Source organism: Vulpes lagopus, chromosome 8, assembly GCF_018345385.1.
Source record: "Vulpes lagopus strain Blue_001 chromosome 8, ASM1834538v1, whole genome shotgun sequence".
In the NCBI taxonomy this organism is placed as follows: domain Eukaryota; kingdom Metazoa; phylum Chordata; class Mammalia; order Carnivora; family Canidae; genus Vulpes; species Vulpes lagopus.
In genome coordinates, this window is record NC_054831.1 from 131,204,340 (window position 1) to 131,228,495 (window position 24,156).

The window sequence follows — 24,156 nt, forward strand, 5'->3', positions numbered from 1 at the left end:
TACCAAAGCGAGCCCCGCCATAGGATGTGCCTGGGACCGCCCGCAGCGCGGGAGAGGGATGTGCGTGTGGCGGGGCGGGCCGGGGAACGTCGCAGGCGAATGCGGTAGATTTTCACTGACCCAATGATACCGGTTCCTTGGGGATACGAAAAAGGGGATTTAATATTCCACCCCACCTTGTTGTTGTTATTATCATCGCTTTAAAAAGTTTCCTTTGCATTTATCACTAACATCTTTTATTTCTTTATATTGCTCATCGTCTGTCTCCTCCCACTGGGAAGTAACTTCTAAGGGCAGGGCCTGCGTGCTGTCCACTGTGTGTTCTCGGGGCCTGCGTGGACCTCAGCGCAGGCAGGATCTCAACGCGTATTTGCGGACTTGTGGATGCGCGGGGGGATGCGTTCCAGGTGGACGGGAGGCAGGCTCAGGTTCGCACCTCGACTGCCTTATGCCGCTCACCACCTCTGGGGCCTCGAGCGGAGGTCCCTGCGTTGAGCCCCAGCGTCCCCACCCCCCGTCTGTGAAACGGGGGGAAAGAAGGCCGTTCGGTTTCCCTTCGCTTGGGCTGTGGTCCGGGCGAGGCGAGACCGCGCAGAGGGACCGGCGCAGCGGCGGGGGCTCCGCAAATGCTCCACAAGCAGGAGCGGTTGTTCTTGGAACGAGCACGTGAGCGCTACTCCTGGGGGTCCCGGGAGGTGTCTGCTGTTTTCCTTTGTGGGAGGTGCCGGGGGGGGGGCGGGGAGAGCGGGAGGTAACGTGGGCCGGTTTGGAGCAGTCAACCGCGCGAGACCACCCTGGCTGCAGGCACGGAGTCCCTCTTGGCAGCACTGAGACCCCCCGAGTTCCTGTGAAAGCGGAGTGGGGGTGCGGGGTCGGCGGGGCGGCGACCTGGGGCGTGTCCTGGGGTGGGGTTGAGACCCGGGGTACGCCCTGGGGGCGGGACGGCGACGCGGGGGTCGGTCCTGGGGGCGGAGCAATTATCGGGGTACGCCCTGGGGGCGGGGCGGCGACCTGGGGGTGTGTCCTGGGGGCGGGGCGGAGACTCGGGGTACGCCCTGGGGGCGGGGGGGAGACTCGGGGGTGTGCCCGGGCGGAGCGGTGACCCGGGGGTGTGTCCTGGGGGCGCGGCGGTGACCTGGGGGCGGAGCGGCGATCCGGGGTACGCCCTGGGGGCGGGGCGGAGACTCGGGGTACGCCCTGGGGGCGGGGGGGAGACTCGGGGGTGTGCCCGGGCGGAGCGGTGACCCGGGGGTGTGTCCTGGGGGCGCGGCGGTGACCTGGGGGCGGAGCGGCGATCCGGGGTACGCCCTGGGGGCGGGGCGGAGACTCGGGGGTGTGCCCGGGGCGGGGCGGTGACCCGGGGTGCGTCCTGGGGGCGGGGCGGAGACTCGGGGGTGTGCCCGGGGCGGAGCGGTGACCCGGGGGTGAGTCCTGGGGGCGGGGCGGAGACTCGGGGTACGCCCTGGGGGCGGGGCGGAGACTCGGGGTACGCCCTGGGGGCGGGGCGGAGGCTCGGGGGTGAGCCCGGGGCGGGGCGGTGACCCGGGGGTGAGTCCTGGGGGCGGGGCGGAGACTCGGGGGTGTGCCCGGGGCGGGGCGGTGACCCGGGGGTGAGTCCTGGGGGCGGGGCGGAGGCTCGGGGGTGTGCCCGGGGCGGGGCGGTGACCCGGGGGTGAGTCCTGGGGGCGGGGCGACGACCTGGGGGTGGAGCAGAGACTCGGGGGTGTGCCCGGCGCGGAGGCGGAGGCGGAGCCCCAGGGCGGAGGGGCGATGCGGGGGCGGGTCCGGGGGCGGGTCCGGGGGCGGGTCCGGGGGCGGGTCCGGGGGCGGGTCCGGGGCGGCAGGCGGGGCGCAGAGGCCGAGGCCCAGGCCCGGAAGCGCCCCGAGGCCGCGGGGTGCCCGGCGTCCGGCCGCCATGGACGAGGCGGACCGGCGGGTGCTGCGGCGGTGCCGGGTGCGGCTGGTGCGGGAGCTGCAGGTGGCCGCGCTCTGGGACGCCCTGCTGAGCCGCGAGCTCTTCACGGCCGCCATGGTCGAGGACCTGCAGGTGCGCCCCTCCCCGCCGCGCGGGCCCCAGGCTGGAGGCGCGAGGCCGCCCAGGAGCTGAGGCCACGGCGAGCCCCCGCCCCTCGCTCCCCTCCGCTGCCCTCCGCTCCCCTCCGCTCCCTCCAGCCCCGGCCCCGGCCCCCAGCCCGCCGGGGGCCCCTCTCCCTCCCGCCCACCATGGCCCAGCGGAGGTTGTGCGGTTCTCTTTAAAAGCAGTTTTACGCCTTTTTCTCACGGGGCCCTCCCGCAGGCCTGGGAGAGGAGGGTCCGGGAGGCACTTGCCACCAGCAGGTGCGGGGCTGTGTCTGTGGCTTTCTGGACGCCCCAGGCCAGGGCCCCGGGGCCTGCTTGCAGACCCAACGTCCCTTTGCTTCATCACCCAGGAGCTTGGCCTGAACCTGGTGAGCAAGGCTTCAATAGAATGTGTCACATGAAAAATTACTAATGAATAATGACGTTAAAAGAAGCCTCCTGAGCACCTGCTGTGGGGCCTGTACTGAGGAGTAGAAGTGGTTTGAGGCCATTCCCCTGCCTTCAGATAGAAATTCAAATGCCCACAGAGGCAGCAGGCAGCCCAGCCCTCCAGCTCAGCGTGGTGGTTCCAGAACGCTGGCCTTGTGTTGCCAGATTTTTAAAGAGAAGCTGAAAACCCTGATTTCGATGTTAAATTCCCTGATGTTAAATGTTAGCAACAAATTCAGGCAGGGCTGGCATTTTGCCACACGTGGATCTGGGGCCTCCTCCTGGCTTTGTTAACGTATTAGCAGTGCCTTGCTGAGACTCAGTTTCCCTCGTCTGTAAAGTGGGGATAATGGTAATTTAACCCCTTAATGTTGTTGAGGGGGACTAGATGAAACGATGCATCTAACACGTTGCCCGTCTTACTCCGAGTGCCTCGTAAGTGTTGAGATGCGGCACGGAGCTAGCCGTTTCGTTAGGATCACCTTTTCGTGAAATGATAGGTCTGTGCTGCTCAGTACAGTAGCCATTAGCCACATGTGGCTATTTAAGTGTAAATTTGAAGTAATTAATATATATTTTAAATATTTTATTTATTAGAGAGAGAGAGAGAGAGAGATCATGAGCAGGGGGGAAGGGCAGAGGGAGAAGCCAACTCCCTGCTGAGCAAGGAGCCCGACGTGGGACTGGACCCTGGGACCCTGGGACCCTGGGACCCCGGGATCATGACCTGAAGGCAGATGCTTAACCAACTGAGCCACCCAGGCGCCCTGAAGTAATTAATATTAAACAAAATAGAACCTTCGATTCCTCAGTTGAAGGGCGCGAGTGCTCAGTAGCCACGTGTGGTTAAGGCCTGCCACGTTGAACAGCGCAGGCAAAGAATATTTCCATCAGCACAGAAAGTTCCCTTGGACAGAGCTGCTGTAGGATATTTGAGGACAGGGTGGTGTCTCGTCCCTGTGGCTCCTGAGGAACTTGGCCAGAGGTGGGTCTCAGAGGACAACGAGCAGATGAGCAGTTTCTTCTTTTCTCTGTATCAGTGACCAGCCCCACCATCCTGCCACTCACTAACCCCAGTCATTCCTGCACTTTACAGTCCACCCCATCAGCCCGCAGATCTGTGCATTCTCCTTCATTTATTTTTCTGGCCCGTCCCCTCGCTTCTCGATTCCTGCCACACCGTCTTTGCCACCACCTGACCTGGCTGTGGCTCACTCCTGTCCGTTGTCCACCCTGCCCATCGGATGATTTTTCTAAAAGGTGGATCTGACTCTGTCACTTTCTTAAAACTCGTCACTGGCTCCTCACAGCTTTCTTGGCTTGACTGCACAAAGGCCTCATCCCTCATGACTGTTTCCCATTCCAGCTTAGATTTCTCGTTTCTCTGAATTCACTATTTACTTCCTAATGGTCCCTGGGGTCTCTCTAAAGACACCCCCTCCTGGAGGTCTCCCTGGCTTCCCCAGGCTGAGGTGGATTTCTGTGGACCCTCCTAGGCCCCTGTGCTTTCCCATCTGACACTTCTCTCCTTGGTGTGTCACCACTGATTTGTCTGTTTGCATCCCCCACGAGATGTTCGCTTCGTAAGGACTGATCATGTTTACTGCTGTATTTTCAGCTCTTAGCATGGTGTTGGGCTCATAAGAGATGCCTCCAAAATGCTGAATGAGTAGATAAGCAGAGACTGGCTAGTGGGACACACTCACTATGAGTGCAGGCTCAAGTTTTGTCCATGTGCCTGATTTTGTAGCCTTATGCTAGGTGGGAAATGGGGCGGGGGGACGGGGGGAGAGTCACAGGACATTGTATGGGTAATGGTGCCATGTCTTTCTTCTCAAACAGAATGCAGGCTCGGGGTCTCGGAGCGACCAGGCCAGGCAGCTGGTCATAGATCTAGAGACCCGAGGGAGTCAGGCCCTTCCTTTGTTCATTACCTGCTTGGAGGACACAGGCCAGGATGCGCTGGCTTCGTGCCTGAGAATGAGTCGGCAAGCAGTAAAGCAGAATCCAGAGGCCACCAGACCCCTGGACCTCATGCCTGTGGTGCTTGGACCAACGAGACTCACACCAGAGGATCTCAGAGGGAAGGATCCATCAAAGCTGACTCCAGGAAAACTCGCTCCGGTGGTGCTGGGGCCAGCTGAGCTCCAGCCACAGGTTGTCAGACCATTGGTGCCCAAGCCAACGGACAATGGTTCTAGACGATTCAGTGACGTCTGTGAGTACCAAGAGAGTGGTTGGTGGGTAGTTGGACCTATGAAGTTAATGACCTTGGATATCCAGGTCTTTCCCCAGAAGTTCTCAGCTATTATTTTTCTATATAAGCCCACTGCCCCTTTCTCCCTCTCTTCCTTCCTTCTGGGATTCCAGTAACGCATAGATGTTTCTTTTCAAGATAAATCATGATTCATGTAGACTTTCTTCATCTTCTTGGTTCTTTTCTCTTTGTTCTCTGCCGGTAACTTCAAATGATATGTCTTCTACTTCACAGATTCTTTCTTCTGCGTGATTAAGTCTGATGTCAATGTTATCTGTTGCATTTTTCATTTCATTCATGGCATTCTTCAGCTCTAGAATTTCCATTTGGTTCATTTTTAGGATTTCTATCTCTTTCGTTCATATGTTGTTTTCCTGATGTTGTTGAATTGTTCCTGTTGTTGAATTGTCTTTGTATATACTCTTGTAGCTTGCTGAGCTTCCTCGAGACAGCGATTTTGAATTCTTTATCAGGCACATTGCAGGTTTCTATTTCTTGGGGGTTGCTTTCTGGAAAATCATTGTGCTCCTTTGGTGGTGTCCTATTTCCTTGATTTTCATGTTTTTTGAAGTCATGTGTTGGCTTCACATTTGAAGAAGAGTCAGCTCCTCCAGTCTTTGCTGACTGACCCCTTTAGTGCATCCAATCTCAGATTTTTTTTGCACCAGCAGTGTTTTGGAACTTCTCTACTCAATGTGTGGACTTACACAAAGTCATTCTCACTTGTGGATGATTGTCAGAATTGGTGTTCATTGTCTGGGAAGGCAGTTGAAAGCTCTTATTATGTCATTAAATTTTTTTTATTTATTTGACAGAGAGACTGAGAGAGCATGTGTGCACGCACACGTGTGTGCATGTACAAGCAGGTGGAGTTGCAGGGAGAGGGAGAGGGACAACTAGGGAGAGCCTGGACATGAGGCTCGATCCCAGGATCCTTGGGATCATGACCTGAACTGAAGGCAGATGCTTAACTGCCTGAACCACGCAGGTGCCCCTCTTATTGTGCTATTTTGATGATGTCCGTCTCTCACTTTGTGGATTGATACTACTAATTTGGGGAATGAAAGAATTTTTCAGTTGTGCGTAATAGTTATAGTTTTGGGGGTGCAGTGGGATTTTGGAAATGAGCTACAGTTTCAGATTGAGGCTATGAACTATAGGATTCGTCAGATAGGTAAAACCGTTTCCAATTAAAAAATGAGATGTGAATGCTTTTCTGGCGTGGCTTTTAAACTCTTCAGAGATTAGTTCCCAGCAAGGGGTCCCGGCCCTCTGTGAGCAATGAATGGGACCATTGTAGGATCACAAGCATAGGTTCCAGTGCAACTAAACTCGCACCAGAACTCAGAGGTAGCCACCAAGTTCTTTTTGTTTAAAGAACAAAAAAAGTCCTGCTATATTGTAGGTTGGTGGTCAGGGGACTTGTTTGAAATGAAATGAATTGAAATGAAAACTCGTTTGACACTGATGGAAAAAATGACCACTTTGACTCATTTATTCTGCAAATATCTGCGGAGGACTTTCTGGGTGCTGGGCTCCACGGATTCTAGAGACAGGAAGCGTCTGTTCTCCTGGAGCTTCCCTTATTTATGCCTTTCTGTTTTAGAATTTCACTTGAATGGAATCACACCACGTATACTCTCTGGCTTCTTTCCTTGGCATAATGTTCCGTATTTTCCACGGCATTGTATGTGTAGGTACCTCGTTCCTTTTCAGGCTGTGGAGTGTTCCCTTACATGGCTTTTTTCATAAATTGTTATCTGTCAACTTGTTGATGAACATTTGGGTTGTTTCTTGCTTTGGGCATTAAGAATAAAGCTTCAGTGGGGCGCCTGGATGGCTCAGTCGGTTAATTGTCTGACTTCAGCTCAGGTCATTATCCTGGGGTCCTGAGATGGAGCCTCACGTTGGGCTCCCTGCTCAGCGGGGAGAAGCAGACTTCCATCTCTCTCTCTCTGTGCAGCCCCCCCCCCCCACCGCTTATGTGTGCATGTGCATGTGTTCTCTCTGTCTCTCAAATAAATAACTAAATAAAATCTTTAAGAAAAAAAAAAAAGAGGGACACCTAGGTGGCTCAGTGGTTGAACATCTGCCTTTGGCTCAGGGCGTGATCCCCGGGGTCCTGGGATCAAGTCCTGCATCAGGCTCCTTGCACGGAGCCTGCTTCTGCTTCTGCCTGTGTCTCTGCCTCTCTCTCTGTCTCTCATGAATAAATAAATAAAATCTTAAAAAAAAAAAAAGAATAAGGCCTCAGTGATCATCCATGGCCAGGTCTTTTTGTGTCCATTGCACTAATTTCTATCGGGTAGAAACCTGGGAATGGAACTGCTGATCAGACGATAGGTGTGCGTTTAACTTTATTGGAGACTTATTTTTGTTTGTTTGCTTTTTGTTTTTTAAATATTTATTTATTCATGAGAGACGCAGAGAGAGAGGCAGAGACACAGGCAGAGGGAGAAGCAGGCTCCCTGTGGGGAGCCTGATGCGGGACTTGATCCCAGGACTTTGGGATCATGCCCTGAGCCAAAGGCCACCCAGATATCCTCACTGGAAACTTCTGAGCAGTTCTGCAAGGTGGCTGTGCCCCTAGACTCCCACCTGCACTGCCTGATGTTTCCCAGGTTCTTGTTCTTTTGTATTCAAAGACCCTTGCCTCTCCCCCAAGGGGCCAGCCATTCATGCCTCTCCCCCCTCACTCTCTCTCTAGGTGTTCAGGAGATTTCCAAGGGAAATGGTGATTTGGTGAGTCTTCCTGTGACTTGGCTTTGGGCTCTAATGCTCTGCACTTTCCAGATCCTTCCCTCTGCAGCTGCCTCTGGAGCCCAGGGAACGGAGCCCTGAGAGAGGGTCCCAGGCCCCCTACAGCTCCCTGCCTCTAGCACAGTTTCCTGGAGCAGGCTGTCCAAGCCTCCCTGCTCTTTTCTTGTCTGAAGTCAGGGGTCAGACCTAACGTGAGGCGGGCATCCAAAATGGCCCTGGGACCGAGTCAGTCACTCCTTCTCGTTCACAGCATTTGCTGTGTGACTCCTGCGCGCCAGTACTGGGCTCCAGGCCAGGATACCTGAGAGCAGACCCCTTGTGTTTCTAATCCCTGTGGAGCCATCAGCCTAGCAGAGGCTAGTTACCCAAAGAAATACCTAAATTTTTTTTTTTTTAAGATTTTATTTATTTATTTGAGAAACAGAGAGAGAGAGGGGCAGAGACACAGGCAGAGGGAGAAGCAGACGGGGAGAAGCAGGCTCCATGCTGGAAGCAGACATGGGACTCAATCCCGGGTCTCCAGGATCACACCCTGGGCTGAAGGCGGCACTAAACCGCTGAGCCACCCGGGCTGCCCAAGAAATACCTAAATTTAAATTGTGTCAAGTGTCGTGAAAAAAAGAGCAGGCTGTTGTGAGAGAGGATTCCCTGGGGACGGGGAGCCTGGCTGGGAAGCGGCATCCGCGCTCCGCGGGTGGGCCCGGGCAGGAGTCTGCTGACGGAGCCACCCACAGGGTTCTCAGGAGCTGCCCTGGGTGGGGCAGTCCATCAGCTCCTTTGGGGGCAAGTGCCTCTGGGTGTTGGATTCCTAAGCTAGATGCTGCCGTGGGAGCTGGTCTTCCCTCCCGCATTAGCTGTCTGTACGTCATACCACTCGTGCTCATGCCCACCTGGTTTACAGTCTGCTTTGGTGCTAGAATGTGGGGCGTAGATGTTGCTGCTCTGTCTGAGGGAGGGCAGGCCCCCTTTTCTTTTCTTTCTTTTTTTAAATATTTTATTTATTTTGATAGAGAGCGGGGACAAGTTGGTAGAGCAGCAGGGCAGAGGCAGAGGGAGAAGCAGGCTCCCCACTGAGCAGGGAGCCTGATGCGGGACTCTATCCCAGGACCCCGGGGTCACGCCCTGAGCTGAAGGCAGACGCTCCGCTGCTGAGCCCCCCAGGCGCCCCCAGGCCCCCTTTGCTGTCCCATCTCTCCAGACTGCCCACCACATGCATGCAGCCAGGGGCCCCCCCTTTTGTCCTGAGGAGTGCGGCGGCGCCCCAGTTGACCCTGGTCCCTGTGCTGGGCAGGCGTACGCCCTGAACGCAGACCCCTGCGGCTACTGCCTCATCATCAACAACGTGAACTTCTGCCCCGAGTCAAGGCTCACGGCCCGCGGTGGCTCCAGTATCGACTGCGAGAAGCTACAGCGACGCTTCGGTCTGCTGCGGTTCATGGTGGAGGTGAAGTGGGACCTGACGGCCAAGGTAGGCCCCTGGCCGAGGAGGGGGCGGGGGGCGGGCGGGGGTGGGGGCCTGCGACCCCCTGACAGGGTCCTGATGACCGGAGCGCCTGCAGGGGCCGTGTCAGGCCCGGCCACACACTCAGGGTGCCGCCCGCTCCCTGCGGTGTGTCCCTGTGCCGTCGCTTCCTCGTCTAGATGGCAGGAGTGGTCCTCACGTCCTCGGCTCAGTGTGAGGAGGGCCTGAGCCAGGCCGAGCGCTGCACCTTGTCCCCGAGGCCGGTGGCGGTTGTGACTGTCAGGACGGTCATCACTGCAGCATTGCCCCTGGGAGCGGGGAAGGCGCTCTGCCCTGGTGGGGGCTCCGCGTGGGGACCCGATCCATCAACACGATGGCTCATCTGCAACCTTCTCTTGTAGCAAATGGTCCAGGCTTTGGTGGAGCTGGCGCGGCGGGACCACAGCGCTCTGGACTGCTGTGTGGTGGTCGTCCTGTCCCATGGCTGTGAGGCAGGTAGAGGTGGCGGCTCCTTGGGCAGCCACCCAGAAGTGCTGCTCTGAGATGCCGGGAAGGAGCCCCGTCCCTTCCTGTGTCCACGACACCCTGGGCTTTGTGAGAAGAGCCATGGGCCCTGTCTAGCCCCTGTTGTTTTCCTGGGAGTCCTCAGGCCCTCTGAGGACTTGGATGCTCCCCCTGGGTGGGGGGGTGTTCCTGGGAGAGGCCATCTGGGAGAGGCAGGGAGGACACAGGTGCTGCTCACAGAGCTCCTGCCCTGGATCTTGTTCAGAGCCGGGTATGGCACACAGGAGCTCCCAGCTCCTGCCTTGGTCCCACCAGGTGCTGTCCCAGCCCTTTGCCACTTGCTGGGTGTCAGGACACTGGGACTCACTCTGGGATTGGCCACTGATGTGCTGGGTCATTGTGGCCCAGCCCCTCCCACTGCCTGGGCCTCAGCTTCCTCATCTTTTCATTTGAGGGTTGGACAGATCAGAAGCTCCAAGCTAAAGGCCTACAGCCCCCCTGGGGGTGGCACAGTGTTTTCATGACTGGCAATTTACTCACAGAAATCAAGATTTCCAGCTTCTCTTGAAAAACCACAGTGGTCTGGTCTTACTAGGCCGCATCCTCACAGAGGGAAACTCTGGCCTATATGGCTCCTTTTCTTTTTCTTTTTCTTTTCTTTTCTTTTCTTTTCTTTTCTTTTCTTTTTTTTTTTTTTTGTATGGCTCCTTTTCATTCATGGTGTGACCCCTGGACCAGCAGGATGGGCCTCACCAAGAAATCTTGAGAGATTCAGACTCTCAGGCCTTGCCCCCCAGACCTCTTCCCAGAGAGCCTACACTTTGACAGGGTCCCCATATGCAGAAAGTTTGAGAAGAACTGATCTAGAGTGTTTCTCAATGCTCAGCTGCATCAGAGGCTCCTGAAAGACCACATTCCTGGTCCCCACCACCAAGGTTTCTGACGTAGGTCTGTGTAGAGCCCAGGAATCAGCACGCTGTACAGGTTCCCAGGCAATGCTGATGCCCCTGGTCCAGGGACCACACTTTGAAAACCACCGATCTAGAAGCAGCTGGCCAGCAGTCTCCAGTTAGGCTGTTGGAGGCACATGAGTCTGAGACCTCTAGACTAGACGCTGACCCGGGGCCCATCCAGAACCACCCTCTGTCTAAAGCAGCCTCGTGCCCCTGGCTGGGGTCTTTTAACTGCTTGGCCCTACAAAGCCTCTGAGCAGTGTGTTGGACCCATCCCAACTTCTTGGCTTTGTAATCAGGATTCTCTTGGTCTTCCAGGCCAGCCACCGCCAGTTCCCAGGGGCCGTTTATGGCACAGATGGATGTCCTGTGTCCATTGAGAAAATTGTGAACATCTTCAATGGAACTGGCTGCCCCAGCTTGGGAGGGAAGCCCAAGCTCTTCTTTATCCAGGCCTGTGGTGGGGGTAAGTGCATCCTCACGCTCCCCGCAGATGACTCTAGTGGGCAGAGCCACCCCTGCCCCCATCTCCAACCCCTCTGGATGTCCCAGAGGTCTGTCCAGGCAGTTGGAGGGTCCCAAACATGCCCACTTTGTCCAAAGCAGCAGCACCTGCTCAGCTTTGTCCAGCCTGTAGAGGTCAGAGTCTTCCGGCTCACGGTGTAGGAGCCCCTTGGGCTCACCCAGCTTCGACAGCTTCAACTTCAGACACTTGGCAACCACAGAGCAGAGGAGAGAGAAAAACCTCTTTTGTTTTCCTTATCATTCCCCTAACCTTCTTCAATTAGACCCTCTTTTCACTGTTGTGGCGAAAGGGAGGCCAGAGCTAAATTAGTATTAGAATTCCCAAGGGCCAGGTACTAGAAATTTTATATATATGTAAATATAATATATTTATAAATAAATATAAATATATTATATATAAAATTTTCTTATATTTTATATATATTAATTTAATTTTACTTTTTTAAAGATTTTATTTATTTATTCATGAGAGACACAGAGATAGAGAGAGGCAGAGACACAGGCAGAGGGAGAAGCAGGCTCCACCAGAGAGCCTGACATGGGACTCGATCCCAGGTCTCCAGGATCATGCCCTGGGCTGAAGGTGGCACTAAACCGCTGAGCCACCCGGGTTACCCATATATTTTTTTTTTTTTTAAAGAGAGAGAGCACGAGGTGGGGCAGAGGGAGAGAGAATCCCAAGCAGGCTCCGTATTCACGCAGAGCCTGAGGTGGGGCTCCATTCGAGGACTCTGAGATCATGACCTGTAGCATATTCTTTAAAAAAAATTTTTTTTATTATTATTTTTTTACCTGTAGCATATTCTTTATTTTTTAAAGATTTATTTGAGAGAGAGCGAGAGAGAGCGAGCGAGCATGTGCATGCATGTGAGTGGCAGGTGGGGGGTGGGGTGCTGGGCAGAGAGAGGGAGACAAGCAGACTCCCTGTTGAGTGGGGAGCCCTAGATATGGGGCTTGACCCCACGACCCTGAGATCGTGACCTGAGCCGAAACCAAGAGTCAGATGCTTAACTGACTGAGCCCCCCACACACCCCAGTAGCACATTCTTCTGACCGTGTTCCTCTGCCCTGTACTGTTCCACGTTGGCAGGGGTAAGGTGAGGGAGTGTGGGTTGTCTGGTCGCATGACATCTGGGAAGTGTTTTTGAGTATCTGCTGTATACACCAGGCTGTGTGTTAGGTGCTGGGGATTTATAATTTGACTGGAACTGTATCACCTCACTGTCACGAGCCATGCCCATAACTTGGCCATGAGTGATTAGGAACACCAGGTTCAGTCTTGGTGGCTGCTTCCTTCCTGCACGAACAGTGGCCGGTTAATCTCTAGAAGTCTTGGCAAGTGGGGATGATAACAAAGCCTACCTTCTAGCGTCACTGTGAAATATCCAGCACTTGAACCAGTGCATGTACAGCACTTAATACAGTGCCCGGTTCATTTTTGGAACTGCAAACCTGGACTCTCCCCCTCCTCTGACCCCAAAGGATCCTGTGTCACATAGGAGCCCCCCTGTCCTCGGCCCACAGTTACCTCAGAGTTACGGTACTAGGAAAGTGGAAAGGCTGCTGCTCTCGGGGTTGTAGAAATCCTCTCCAGTCCAGCTCATTGTTTTTCTTATGATCCAGAATGTGTAGTCAGAATGTGTAAGGTGTTCTTACCCTGAAGCAAATGGCTCTTCTCTCTTGTGTGAGTAGAATGGAAGGTGATGCGGGCAAGGGAACCATGGGTGAAGGGTGAGCTGGGACGTCAATGTTCTGGGAAGGTCACAGCTAGCTCAATGCCTCCTCGTTGTCCATTCTCAGCAGCGTGGAGGGTCTGCAGGGTCACATTCTGGACGCCCTCGCGGGCCCACCAGGTCCTTGCGGATCTGGCCTAGGCCACTTTGCGTCCCCCAGCCTGGCATGCCATGTCCCACGCCGGCGCTCTTCAACCCTCTGAGGGTGTCACAGGTGCTGGCTTGCTCCTCAGCCTTCCATGTCCATCCCTCTGCCTTGACCCCTGGCCTACTCTGTTTTGTTTTGTTTTTTAAGATTTTATTTTTTTTACTTGTTTATTTTTAAAAAGTATGTATGTATGTATGTATTTATTTATTTATTTAGAAAGGGAGAGAGAGAGACAGAGACAGACAGACAGCATGTGCATGGTGGGGAGAGGCAGAGGGAGAGGGAACCTCAAGCAGACTTCGTGCTGAGCATGGAGCCTGACTCAGGGCTTGATCTCATACCTCTGAGATTACCACCACCTGAGCTGAAACCAAGAGTTGGATACTTAACTGACTGAGCTTCCCAAACGCCCCTAAGGTTTTATTTTTTTAGGTAATCTCTACATCTAACGTGGGGCTTGACCCTGAGATCAAGAGTGGCGTGCTCAGTGACTGAGCCAGCCAGGCACCCCTGCTGGCCTACTGCTAACCCATCCTTCTAGTTACAGCTAATTGTCTCTGCCTCCAGGAAGTCTTCCCGTAAACCCCCCCCTTCCTTGCACAGAGTCAGGGTTAGCTGGTCTTTGTCTCCTGCAGCCTCTGTTCTCCCCTCCTGGCTCTTTCTCCTTGTACTGAGATGGCCTCACCCCCTGGTCAGCTTTCCTAAGGCAGGGCTAGTTCCGTCTGTCCTTCACCCAGGTCCCCCCAGCCTGGCACAAAGCTCACAGGATGCTTGTATCTTTTGTGGATTCTAATGATTTGATTTTGAAATAGAACCATGTGAAAATTACTGTGAGCAAGATTTTAAGTGATAGAGATTCCCTCCACTAAAAAAAAAAAAAAGAAAGAAAAGAAAAAAGAAAAAAAAAACTCGATGGGAACAGGGATTTCAGAGCTGGAATGCAGTGATTATGATGCTGCCTTTGGAACTGTGGTCTCTGCTCCGTCCCCCGGGTGGCTGTTGACTTTGTGTGTCACACTGTAGCCACCTGGGGGCAGGACAGTGGCTGAGGACAGAAATGCTGAGCTGCCCACTGTCTGCGTCCCCTTCGGGCCGAGTGTCCTCTTGTTTACCGGCATCTGAACATCTGCCCTGGATTTTGGTGGCACTTGTGTTGCTTTTGCAGAATTCACTGTTGTAACAATTTCAAACAATTTTAAAATCCTTTGACAAGTCACGCACCCCTTTCATAAGCGGCAGTGCACATCCCAGGGCAGAAACAGGCGCCTCAGCGTTGGTAGCACTGGTGCGGCAAGTCACTGGGTAAGTAGCATGATACGGCGTGACCCGGCACGATACCCTTGGCCGGAGCTGAGCGGCCTCTGTGAGGGCATTTTGGGGCAACCCCTCTTCAGACTTCTAGAAATTTGCTGAGAAGACAGAAGGGAGCACAATGTTCTGTGTGGTTGTAGATTTTCTGTGCTGAGGGGACAGCTTCTCCGGCTGTGCATTTATTCTTTCGGGGAAGTTAGCCTGCCTTCCAGGGGGTTTTGAATTCGAGAGTCTCTTTAAGAACACAGCTGTGGGGATCCCTGGGTGGCGCAGCGGTTTAACGCCTGCCTTTGGCCCGGGGCGCGATCCTGGAGACCCGGATCGAATCCCACATCGGGCTCCCGGTGCATGGAGCCTGCTTCTCCCTCTGCCTGTGTCTCTGCCTCTCTCTCTCTGTGACTATAATACATAAATAAATAAAAAATTAAAAAAAAAAAAAAAAAGAACACAGCTGTGCATCACGTCCATAACGCGTGGGCGAGGCTTTCACATCAGATTTGTCAAATGAGGAGGACATGTGAATGGAGACGGGTTCACATCCCTTGTGTGACTCATTCTCTCTCTCTCTTTCCCACTTGTAGTCCCCTCTTGGATCCCACTGTATCTTCTCTGCTTTCCCCAGGTGGTCCCTCTGCCCCCCTCTGTCTCCTTAGGGCAGTCCTACAGCATCCCCCGAATGCAGTGCCCCTGACCCCAGCCACCCACACCTCAGGTCCCAGACAGCCAGGGCTGGAATCTCAGCCAAGAAAACCAGAAGCAGGGACCTGAGTAAGTATGCAACAGTCCAGCCCTCACAGGTCTCAGAAGCCCCCTTTGCAAGCTCAGGGGCCTCCATGGAAGAGGCAGCGTAGCTGAGAGACAACATATGTAGGGCAGGATCCTGGCCCCTGAAGGTCAGCTGTGAGAACAAAGACAAATTGCCCAGTTTCTGAGTCAGATGTATGGGGTGAGAGGTCAGTAGATGTTGGGGCTATGATATGGGGTTGCTGGAACCCTCCTTGTCCCATCTCTAGCTCCCTGCAGATGGAACCCCAGCTTCCCCGGGTGATCTATGACTTCCTCCCCTCCTTGCTATTGCCCACCACAGATCCAGCCACATAAACCCTCCTGCCCTCCTGCCGGGGCCTGCCTGATGTGCTGCTTCTCCCATCAGGACTGTTCCTCTCCTATCGGAGCCTGGGTCACAGTCATCTGTCCCAGAAACCATTCCCTAAGGAACCCTCTGTGTCACTCTGCCCTCTGCTTCTACTGAAGCTCCTTTTTTTATTTTTATTTTTATTTTTTTTTTTATTTATGATAGTCACACACACACACAGAGAGAGAGAGGCAGAGAGAGAAGCAGGCTCCATGCACTGGGAGCCCGACATGGGATTCGATCCCGGGTCTCCAGGATCGCACCCGGGGCCAAAGCAGGTGCTAAACCGCTGTGCCACCCAGGGATCCCCTCTACTGAAGCTCCTTATAGCTGCTTTCTCTCTGGAGTAGCCCATTGCTCCCTGCAGTGAGCTCTGCTTCCCTGGAGTTCATCCCAGGTGACCTCTCACCATGTCACTGCCCTGTACAGTGGAGCTGTATGTGGCCCAAGTCCTGCCTTGACCCCTCTGGTTTCCAAGTCTGCCACTGCTTTGGGAGGAATTCAGATTTTGAAACTAAAAGACATAAAATGTGAGTGCAGAGATCATCCAGGATCTTGCAAGCCTGACCCAGCTGTCTCATTTCTGCTTCTTACGTGGCCCTCGGGCACATCCGCTTTTCTCATCCTGCATTAGCCCGTGAGCATTTCTTCACATCTCCATGGTCTTCATCACCATTCGTTCAAATGGCTTTATAATGTTCCATCTTAGTGACATGCACTCACTAATCCATTTCCCTCATGTTGGCCGCTGAGGTGGATATCTAATTTTTGTCTCCCGTGACCACAAATGTCTTTACGTAGAGGGCGTTGGCGTCACTTGAATTATTTCCTCAGGAAAGTACAGGGTCAGAAGCTGTAAGTGTCTCCACAGATCCCGTGACCTATGGCTTGATGCCTTCTTTGATGCCCTACAAAGATCTGAGATAGTTTAGCGAATACAAGGGATTTAGTAGAACAAAATAACGAGGGAGGAAGTGGAGACATGAGGACAGGAGAAGAGTACATTTGGAGTCTAGAAATGCATGTTGTGACATCCTGCGTGCCTGCTAGAGGTGACCCGTATCTGGCTTTGTGCTTTCGAGGGGCCGAGGCAAGGTGACAAAGGTCCACCTTATTGGTATTCAGAAGACAGAAGCCAAGAATGGCAATTTTTCTCCCTTTGGTTGTCTGAAAGGGAGGACACGCTGATAACGACGGATAGTTTCCTTGACTACGTCCCTGCCTGCCCCCAGTTCCCCTGCCAAGAATGAGAGAAAAAAGTTCTATATCACTTTTTTAAAGATTTTATTTATATAAATAAATGTCTCATGAGAGACACAGAGAGAGAGGCAGAGACACAGGCAGAGGGAGAAGCAGGCTCCATGCAGGGAGCCCAATGCGGGACTCGATCCCAGGACCCCGGGGTCATGCCTTGAGCCAAAGGCAGATGCTCGACCGCTGAACAGCCCAGGTGTCCCAGTTCTATATCATTTTTTAAAATCTAAATCTTCGTGTACATTGAGTTTTTTTTCTGTTTGGGTGTTCAGCTCCCCAGAAAGCAGGACCCCATCTTGTTCTTTTGTGTCTTCTTTGGTGCCCGTGTGGGCGTTCTGTGCCCCAGGGGTACTCCGTGTGTGTGTGCACACCTGCTGTTGGGGTCATAAACCAGGATTTTAAAGAAGGCTTTGTAATACCCCGTGGCAAGTCCTCGTGATGTTGTGATAAGGGGATACAGCGTACTTCGTTGAACCTGCAAATGACCAAGTAAGGCCAAATCTACAAAGGGCCGGAGGGAGACACGGTGCACCGTCCACCCCGGTGGGCCTTGGCTGCTGCCCACGTGGCCAGGCTTCATGTTGATTAGAATCATCATATTGAGACTTCATGTGTGTCAAAGAAGAGGCTGTGAATACGGTTAAAAAGAAAGCTACCGGCTACAAAATGGTCAACATAGAGAATATTGGTCAGTAACCTGGTCATGAGACCAGAAGTAGTTCATGATCATTAAAAAACCAGGAAGAGAAAAACCAAATCAAACTTTCTGAGGTGGATTGAGCTGAAAAGTAAATGTCCTCTGCTCACCCCACTCTTCCAAGGTGGCCTCTTAACGATCGCTGTGTCTACCCCGCAGACAGCTCTCACCTCTCCGTCCGATGAATGTATGCTGAATGCGTCTCATTTGGTGTACTGGCCTGTGTCCTTTTCTTAAAAAAAATTTTTTTTTTTAGAAGTATTGTTGTAAGACACACAGAAGATTTACCCTCTGAACCATTTTTAAGTGTTTGGCTCAGTGGCATTAAGCACTGGTGTGCAGCGTGTCCCCCATCCACCTCCAGAGCACTTCTCAGTGACTCCCCATTCTGCTCTGCCCCCCACCCTGGGTCCCCGGGATCCCCGGCAACCACTGCTGTGTTGCTGTCTATACGTCTGACTACTGTAGGCACCTCCCGTACGTAGAGGCAGGCAGTGTGTGTCTTTCTGTGACTGGCTTATTTCACTGAGCGTCATGTTCTCCAGGTTCATCCCTTGCAATGTGTGTCAGGATGTCCTTGCCTTTTAAGGCCATAATGTGACTTGTTTTCAAATGACGTAAAGTTGATTTTTTTTTTAAAGATTTTGTTTATTTATTCATGACACACACACACACAGAGAGAGAGAGAGAGAGACAGGCAGAGACACAGGCAGAGGGAAAAGCAGGCTCCACGCAGGGAGCCCGATGTGGGACTCGATCCTGGGACTCCAGGATCACGCCCTGTGCCTAAGGCAGCGCTAAATCACTGAGCCACCCAGGGATCCCCAAGTTGATCATTTTTAACCAGTTTAAAGTATACAATTCAATGGCAGCGAGTACCTGCATGCATCCTTTGTTGCCTCATGCTAGAACTTTCTCATCACCTTGAACGACACCTCATACCCATCAGTGCTCACTCCCCCCTCCCACCTCCCTTTCTTCTCTGTGGATTTGCCCGTCCTGGGTCTCTCACATGAACCTGCTCCATGGCCTCCTGCATCTGGTTCTTGGCTCAGCATGTTTCCAGCCCCCCCCCCCCCCCGCCCACCCAAGTGCATGAGGGCCAGTACTTCGCTCCTTTTCGAGCCTGAATGAAATCCCATGGTGTGTGTGCAGCACATTTTGTTTATCCGTTCATCTGTCAGTGGACACTCGGGTCATCTCTACCATTTGCCTGTTGTGGATGATGCTGCCATGAACTGCCATGCAAGGTTTTGGTTAGACACCTGTTTTCTGTCCTTTTGGGTATATACCTGAAAACTTGTTTTTGCAGCTTTTAAAAAAAATTCTGTACCCCCTCCCCCCAGTTTTGCCTAATAAACGTGTAAAACTTAGAGTAAAAAGTAAAGCTTTGGGGGCGCCTGGGTGGCTCAGTCTGTTGGTCCAGCTCTTGATTTCAGCTCAGGTCATGATCTCAGGGTCGTGAGATAGATCCCTGCATCAGGCTCTGCGCTCAGCAGGGAGTCTGCTTCAGATGCTCCCCCTCCCCCTCTGCCTCTGCCCCTGCCCCTCCCCAGCTTGCACATGCACGCTCTCTTCCTCTCTCAAATCAATCAATCTTTTTTTTTTTTTTTTAATAAAGCCTTGGTTTCTGTTTCTTGCTGATGTTTGCTCAGCCCTGGAACCTTGGCTCCAGGGGAATTGGGGGGTCTCAGGCTGAGGCAGGCCGGATGTGGCTAGGAAGCGAGGAATTGGGAGCTCTGGTCTGTGTCATCAGTGGTGAGTGATGTGTCTGTCTTTGGTTCCTGCAGAGCAGAAAGACCATGGGTTTGCAGTGGCCTCTGCTTCCCCTGAAGACAGGAGCCCTGGCAGTGACTCTGAGCCAGACGCTGTCCCGTTCCAGGAAGGCCCAGGCCCCTTTGACCAGCTGGACGCCGTGTCTAGTTTGCCCACTCCCAGTGATATCTTTGTATCCTACTCCACCTTCCCAGGTGAGCGTGTCAGGAGACCTCATCCTCCCAGCCGGCAGGCGAGTCCCCCGTCTGCCCTAGAAGCGGTGTGTTGGGAAAGAAAGACCTGGGTGTGAGTCTTGGCTCCACCTCTTGCCATCTGCGTGTCCCTGAGCAAATGACTTCGCCTCTCAGGGCCTCAGCTCAGGGCGAGCAGGCGAGGCACTTGGGATGCAGAATTTAAGAGGCATCTGCTCTTGGGTTTGTGTGCCCCACCCTTGTCTTTGTCCTGCCTCGGTCTTCTCATATTTATTTATTTATTTATTTATTTATTTATTTTTTTTAAAAATTTTTATTCATTTATGATAGGAACACAGTGAGAGAGAGAGAGGCAGAGACACAGGCAGAGGGAGAAGCAGGCTCCATGCACCGGGAGCCTGATGTGGGATTCGATCCCGGATCTCCAGGATCGCGCCCTGGGCCAAAGGCAGGCGCCAAACCGCTGCGCCACCCAAGGATCCCCGGTCTTCTCATATTTAAATTGGGCAGAGACACAGGCAGCAGTTGTTGCTGTTGCAGTTGCCCCAGGGGTTGCCCTGGGGTTAGCGGGGTGGCCAGTCCATCACCACCGAGCACAGTGCCTGGCGCACAGCAGGGGTGATGAACGTTAGTTTCCTTCCTTTCTGAGCCCTTGGGTGAGTCACTTGACTTCTGGGAGCCTTGTTCTCCTTGCTGGGAAGGCAGGAATCACGGCCGAAGTCCAGGGGTGAGGGGGAAGTGGGGTCCTGAACGGGACGGAGCTCAGGGATGTGGGTGGCGACTGCGGGACTTGTGAGTGGGCCCAAGTCCAGGGGCGGCTGCAGCCTGAGTGGGGGGGGGGGTGCCTAGCGGCTCCCTGGTGAAGTCCAGCCCGTCTATTCTGAAGGCTTTGTTTCCTGGAGAAATACCAAGAGCGGCTCCTGGTACGTGGAGACCTTGGATGGTGTTTTTGAGCAGTGGGCTCACGCTGAAGACCTGCAGACCCTCCTGCTCAGGGTGAGCATGGCCTTCCCCCGGGAAGGAGCGGGAAGGCTGCCGGGAGCCTCAGTGTGGGGTGGGGGGCCAGCGGGGGCCCAGGCCCGAGTCAGGGGTTTCTTCTGCACCTTGGCTTGCCGTGGGAGTTTTGCTTCTCTTCCTTGCGAGGTGCTGCTGTTACAGTGACATTTGCCCATTGTTCAAAGGGCTGCCTTCCCCGGCTCCTCTGAGGCCCCAGGTGACACTGGGATCCCCTCTGGCAGAGCCGGTCCCCAGTGCCGGCGCAGCATGGCTCAGGGGCCAGAGCTTGGCATTCCCGAAGGCAGGTCGTGGGGCCCGCACCCTTGGCCCCACTGTGTAGTCTTCTACTCTTGACCCTTGAGAATTATTTCTACAGTATATGCCCTTCTTGGGGGGCCCTAGAGAGAGGGGGAAGGATGGCCTGACAGGGCCCCACCCCCTCAGCGGAATCCTGCTCAGAGCAGCTGCTTCCTCCACGGGTCTCAGAGCACACACAGGTCTCTCCCACGTGCTCAGGTGTTTTGTGTTATGAGAAGGGTCTAGAAAGCTGGGACTATGCCTTCCTCCTGGGGAGGCTCTGGCTTTGTGCTTTGCTGAGCAGAGCAGAGGAGAAAAGAAAAGCAAGTGCAAGGCCACCACCTAGCATGACTCCAGTGGGCGCCACGTGCCATGGCTCTGGGCAGGTGAGCTCAGAGGCAGCCGGGGGCCTTGTAGGGGGAGTGGGGGGGAGTCTGTCAAGGCCAAGCGGGGCACTTGGCTTCTGGGCCTGATCTCATCTCTCAACTTTTCTTTAAGCAGACCTTTCAATCAGATTTGAATTTGGTGAATTTTTGAATTTCGAAATTTTGAGTTTTCTAAACTGGAGATATTTTTCTTTAAACACCTTCCCTTCCAACTCAGGGAGGCCGCAGGGTTTTAAAATAGGTTTTAAGCTTTTAGTTATGTATCTTTATAGGTGTGTGTATCTATTGAAGTATAGTTGACATATATAGTGATGCTATATCAGCTTCAGGTGTACAGCACAGTGACGTCATGGCTGTGCTCACCGCCAGAAGCTAGTGGCCATCCGGCACTGCTCCAAGTTATTACGATATTATTGACTCCATTCTCTATGCTGCGCTTGCTGTGCCCTGGCGTTTGTACCTCTTAATCCCCTTCACCTGTTTCTCCCATCGTCCCGCTCCCCTGCCCTGCAGCATTATGTACAACAGCCAAGATACGGAAGCAGGCTAAGCATCCGTCAGTAGATGCGTGGATAGAGAAGATGCGGCACGTATATATTAGAATATTACTCAGCCGTAAAAAAGAATGAGATCTCGCCATATGCAACAACATGGATAGAGCTAGAGGGTATTATGCAAAGTGAAATAAGTCAGACAAAGACAAATACAGTATAATTTCACTTCTACGTGGAATCTAAAAAACAAAACGAACAAACAGAGACAGACTCAGAGACACAGGGTACAAGCTGGAGATGTGACAGGGCTGGTCCGGCGGCCATCCCCCCCCTCCCCAGCCCCCCTCTGGAGCTCTTACTTCCATGGAGAGACCTCAGGCTTCCCTGTGCTCATGTTTTCACAGGTCGCTAATGCTGTTTCGCAGAAAGGAGTTTACAAACAGATTCCCGGTTGTTTCAATTTCCTCCGGAAAAAACTCTATTTTAAAATGTAATGAGGCCCCTCACCCTCTCACCCTGCTCTACCGTTCACCCCAAAACCTTCCTGCTCTGGGCCCGCGGCAGCTGAGGCCTGGCCCTTCCTGTAACTACGGCTGTCACTCTTCAAAGGGCTTTGTGGCTGCTGTGGGTCTGCTCTTCCCCCCCCCCCCAATGGCAGACAGGCTCTTAGCAGCTTTCAAAGTGGGGACAGATGACCTGCGACAGAGGAAGAGGAGCGGAAGGATTCCAAGGACACCACGGGACTCTTACCAGGGGTCCTTTCTCCAGCCAGTGGCTGTGGCCTGTGACCCCACCGCCCTCTGGAGTAAGGCTTCTTAGCCTCAGCACTGTTGACATTCGGGGCCAGATGATCCTTCACTGTGGGGCTGTCCTGTGTGCTGTGGGGTGGGTGTGTAGCAGCGTCCCTGGCCTCTACCCACTGGCTGCCAGTAGCACCTTGGTCTGAGCAGTGACAACCAAAGTCATCCTCAGATACTGCCACATGTCCCCTGTTGGGACCCCAACTTGAGAACTAGTGATCTGTAGGAAATTTTGGTTACAAACCAACCAGCCTCTCTCTTAGATCAGCCAGTTTGGAGCTACTAGAGTCCGGTCAGCTGGAATCTGTGGATCCTGAATGAAGTTCTAAAAATTACCAATTTTGGGGATCCCTGGGTGGCTCAGTGGTTTAGCGCCTGCCCTTGGCCCAGGGCGTGATCCTGGAGTCCCGGGATCGAGTCCCACGTCAGGCTTCCGGCATGGAGCCTGCTTCTCCCTCTGCCTGTGTCTCTGCCTCTCTCTCTCTCTCTGCCTATCATGAATAAATAAATAAAATCTTTTAAAAAAATAAAAATTACCAATTTTTCTTATATTCTAGTATTCTTAAAAAAACTTAAGTAAATATGGACACCTTTTTTTTTTTTTTTTTTTGCCTATTCCCCACTCATTTTGTTCTCTTTGTTTTTTCTTCTAAAGGAGATTTTTGCTTTTTTATTTCTTTAAAGATTTATTATTTTAGAGAGGGAGAAAGTGTGGAGAAGGGAGGGGCAGAGGGAGAGGGAGAGAAAGTCTCACGTAGACTCCGCACTGGCACAGAGCCCAACTCTGGGCTCGATCCCATGACCCTGAGATCATGACCTGAGCTGAAACTAAGAATCGGATGCTCAACCGACTGCACCACCCACATGCCTCTGATTTTTGCTTTTTAAAAAACATTTCCCCACCTCTTTATTTGAACCCCTCCCCATCCCAGGAAGGTGACTGGGCTGGGAGCTGTGTCCTCGGTGAAGTTAAGTCACGGGTCCAGGGGAGCACAGGTAAGGCCCCTGTGGGGTCTTGTAAGCTATCCTGACCCTGGCCAATTTGTAGCTTTTAAGGGCCTTGGACGTGAGGCTTGTTTGGTAAGACTCACCAAGATGTGGTTCATGTGGTTGTCCCTTCATTATTATTTCCCTCCTGTGACCTTTCTAAGTCTGAAATAGTCCCCAGGACTTCTGGGTAGTTATTTGCAGTCACCTGCAGGACACGTACAAGCAAACAATCAGGTTGGCCCAGCAGAGCAGAGCAGGGCTTTCTCCTTCCAGCCTCTGCGCTGGCTGCTCGTGGGAATCGGGGGGCCCTGGGAATCAGGGGGCCCTCGCCTGAGGTGCCATGGAGAAAGAGGTGTTATCACAGCTTTTCACTGACCTCCTGGGGGCTTCGTGTACGGAGGGCACTCAGCCTGGAGTTCTGTTCGGACTTCGGGCAGCAGATGCTACGAACTCCTAAAAGTCCTATGTGGATGGGCAGGTTTTGAGATTGCATTTGTTTCTCAAAGGGACCGAGAGCCCCGAAAGTGTTAACTGCCGGTGCTGTTTGCAAGGCACGTTTCTGTGGTGCTTTCAGAGGCTGCCTAGCAGTATCTGTTGAACATTTTACTGGGCCAGCTCTGTCATTCCCTGATGCTGCTGGAGCCCTACAGTGCAGGAACTCTGCCCTCGTGCACGAGCGTGTGTCCCCCGAGGGGCTTGGCTGCAGCAACGTGAGAGAGGGCAACAGGGAACGGATGAAAAGCATCACTTCGTTATATTCTTAAAATGGAATATTACTGAGCAGTCCAAAAGGATGACCTGGATGGAGGGACTGACATGCAAAAGGTAGTGCAATGTGCAGTAAAAAGGCTCAGTTGCAGGACAATGTGAGGAGCGACATGCTCTTTTTGAAATTACAATATATTCTATAGTGATGTACATATATAGATATTTGATACAGGCATAGAAATAAAGTCCAGAAGACCATCCCCCATGCTGT

At 53.2% G+C, this 24,156-nt stretch overlaps 1 protein-coding gene across 5 annotated transcripts; it reads left to right on the forward strand.

Annotated features, from left to right (window-relative positions):
* Window positions 1-298: 298 nt before the first annotated feature.
* CASP9 (caspase 9) lies at window positions 299-22,649 on the forward strand. Of its 5 annotated transcripts, none has more exons than XM_041767976.1 (9): window positions 299-666; window positions 4,351-4,726; window positions 7,473-7,507; window positions 8,817-8,993; window positions 9,389-9,478; window positions 10,763-10,910; window positions 19,038-19,217; window positions 20,101-20,210; window positions 21,792-22,649. In XM_041767976.1, the coding sequence occupies exons 2-9, from the start codon at window positions 4,489-4,491 to the stop codon at window positions 21,879-21,881; spliced, it is 1,068 nt and encodes a 355-aa protein (XP_041623910.1). In that variant the 5' UTR covers window positions 299-666; window positions 4,351-4,488; the 3' UTR covers window positions 21,882-22,649. The 5 variants fall into 5 exon arrangements, with proteins under 5 accessions (XP_041623910.1, XP_041623908.1, XP_041623907.1 ...); XM_041767973.1 differs by lacking the exon at window positions 299-666 and adding an exon at window positions 1,775-2,047; XM_041767975.1 differs by lacking the exon at window positions 299-666 and adding an exon at window positions 1,905-2,447.
* Window positions 22,650-24,156: the final 1,507 nt, after the last annotated feature.

What these genes read in the sequence shown, in the direction of transcription:
- CASP9 (XM_041767973.1), top strand. Translation starts at nt 1,916, where the DNA reads ATGGACGAGGCGGACCGGCGGGTGCTGCGGCGGTGCCGGGTGCGGCTG. An exon ending in CCATGGTCGAGGACCTGCAG is followed by an intron (nt 2,048 to 4,350) that starts GTGCGCCCCTCC and finishes CTTCTCAAACAG; the next exon opens with AATGCAGGCTCGGGGTCTCG. An exon ending in ATCCTACTCCACCTTCCCAG is followed by an intron (nt 19,218 to 20,100) that starts GTGAGCGTGTCA and finishes TCTATTCTGAAG; the next exon opens with GCTTTGTTTCCTGGAGAAAT.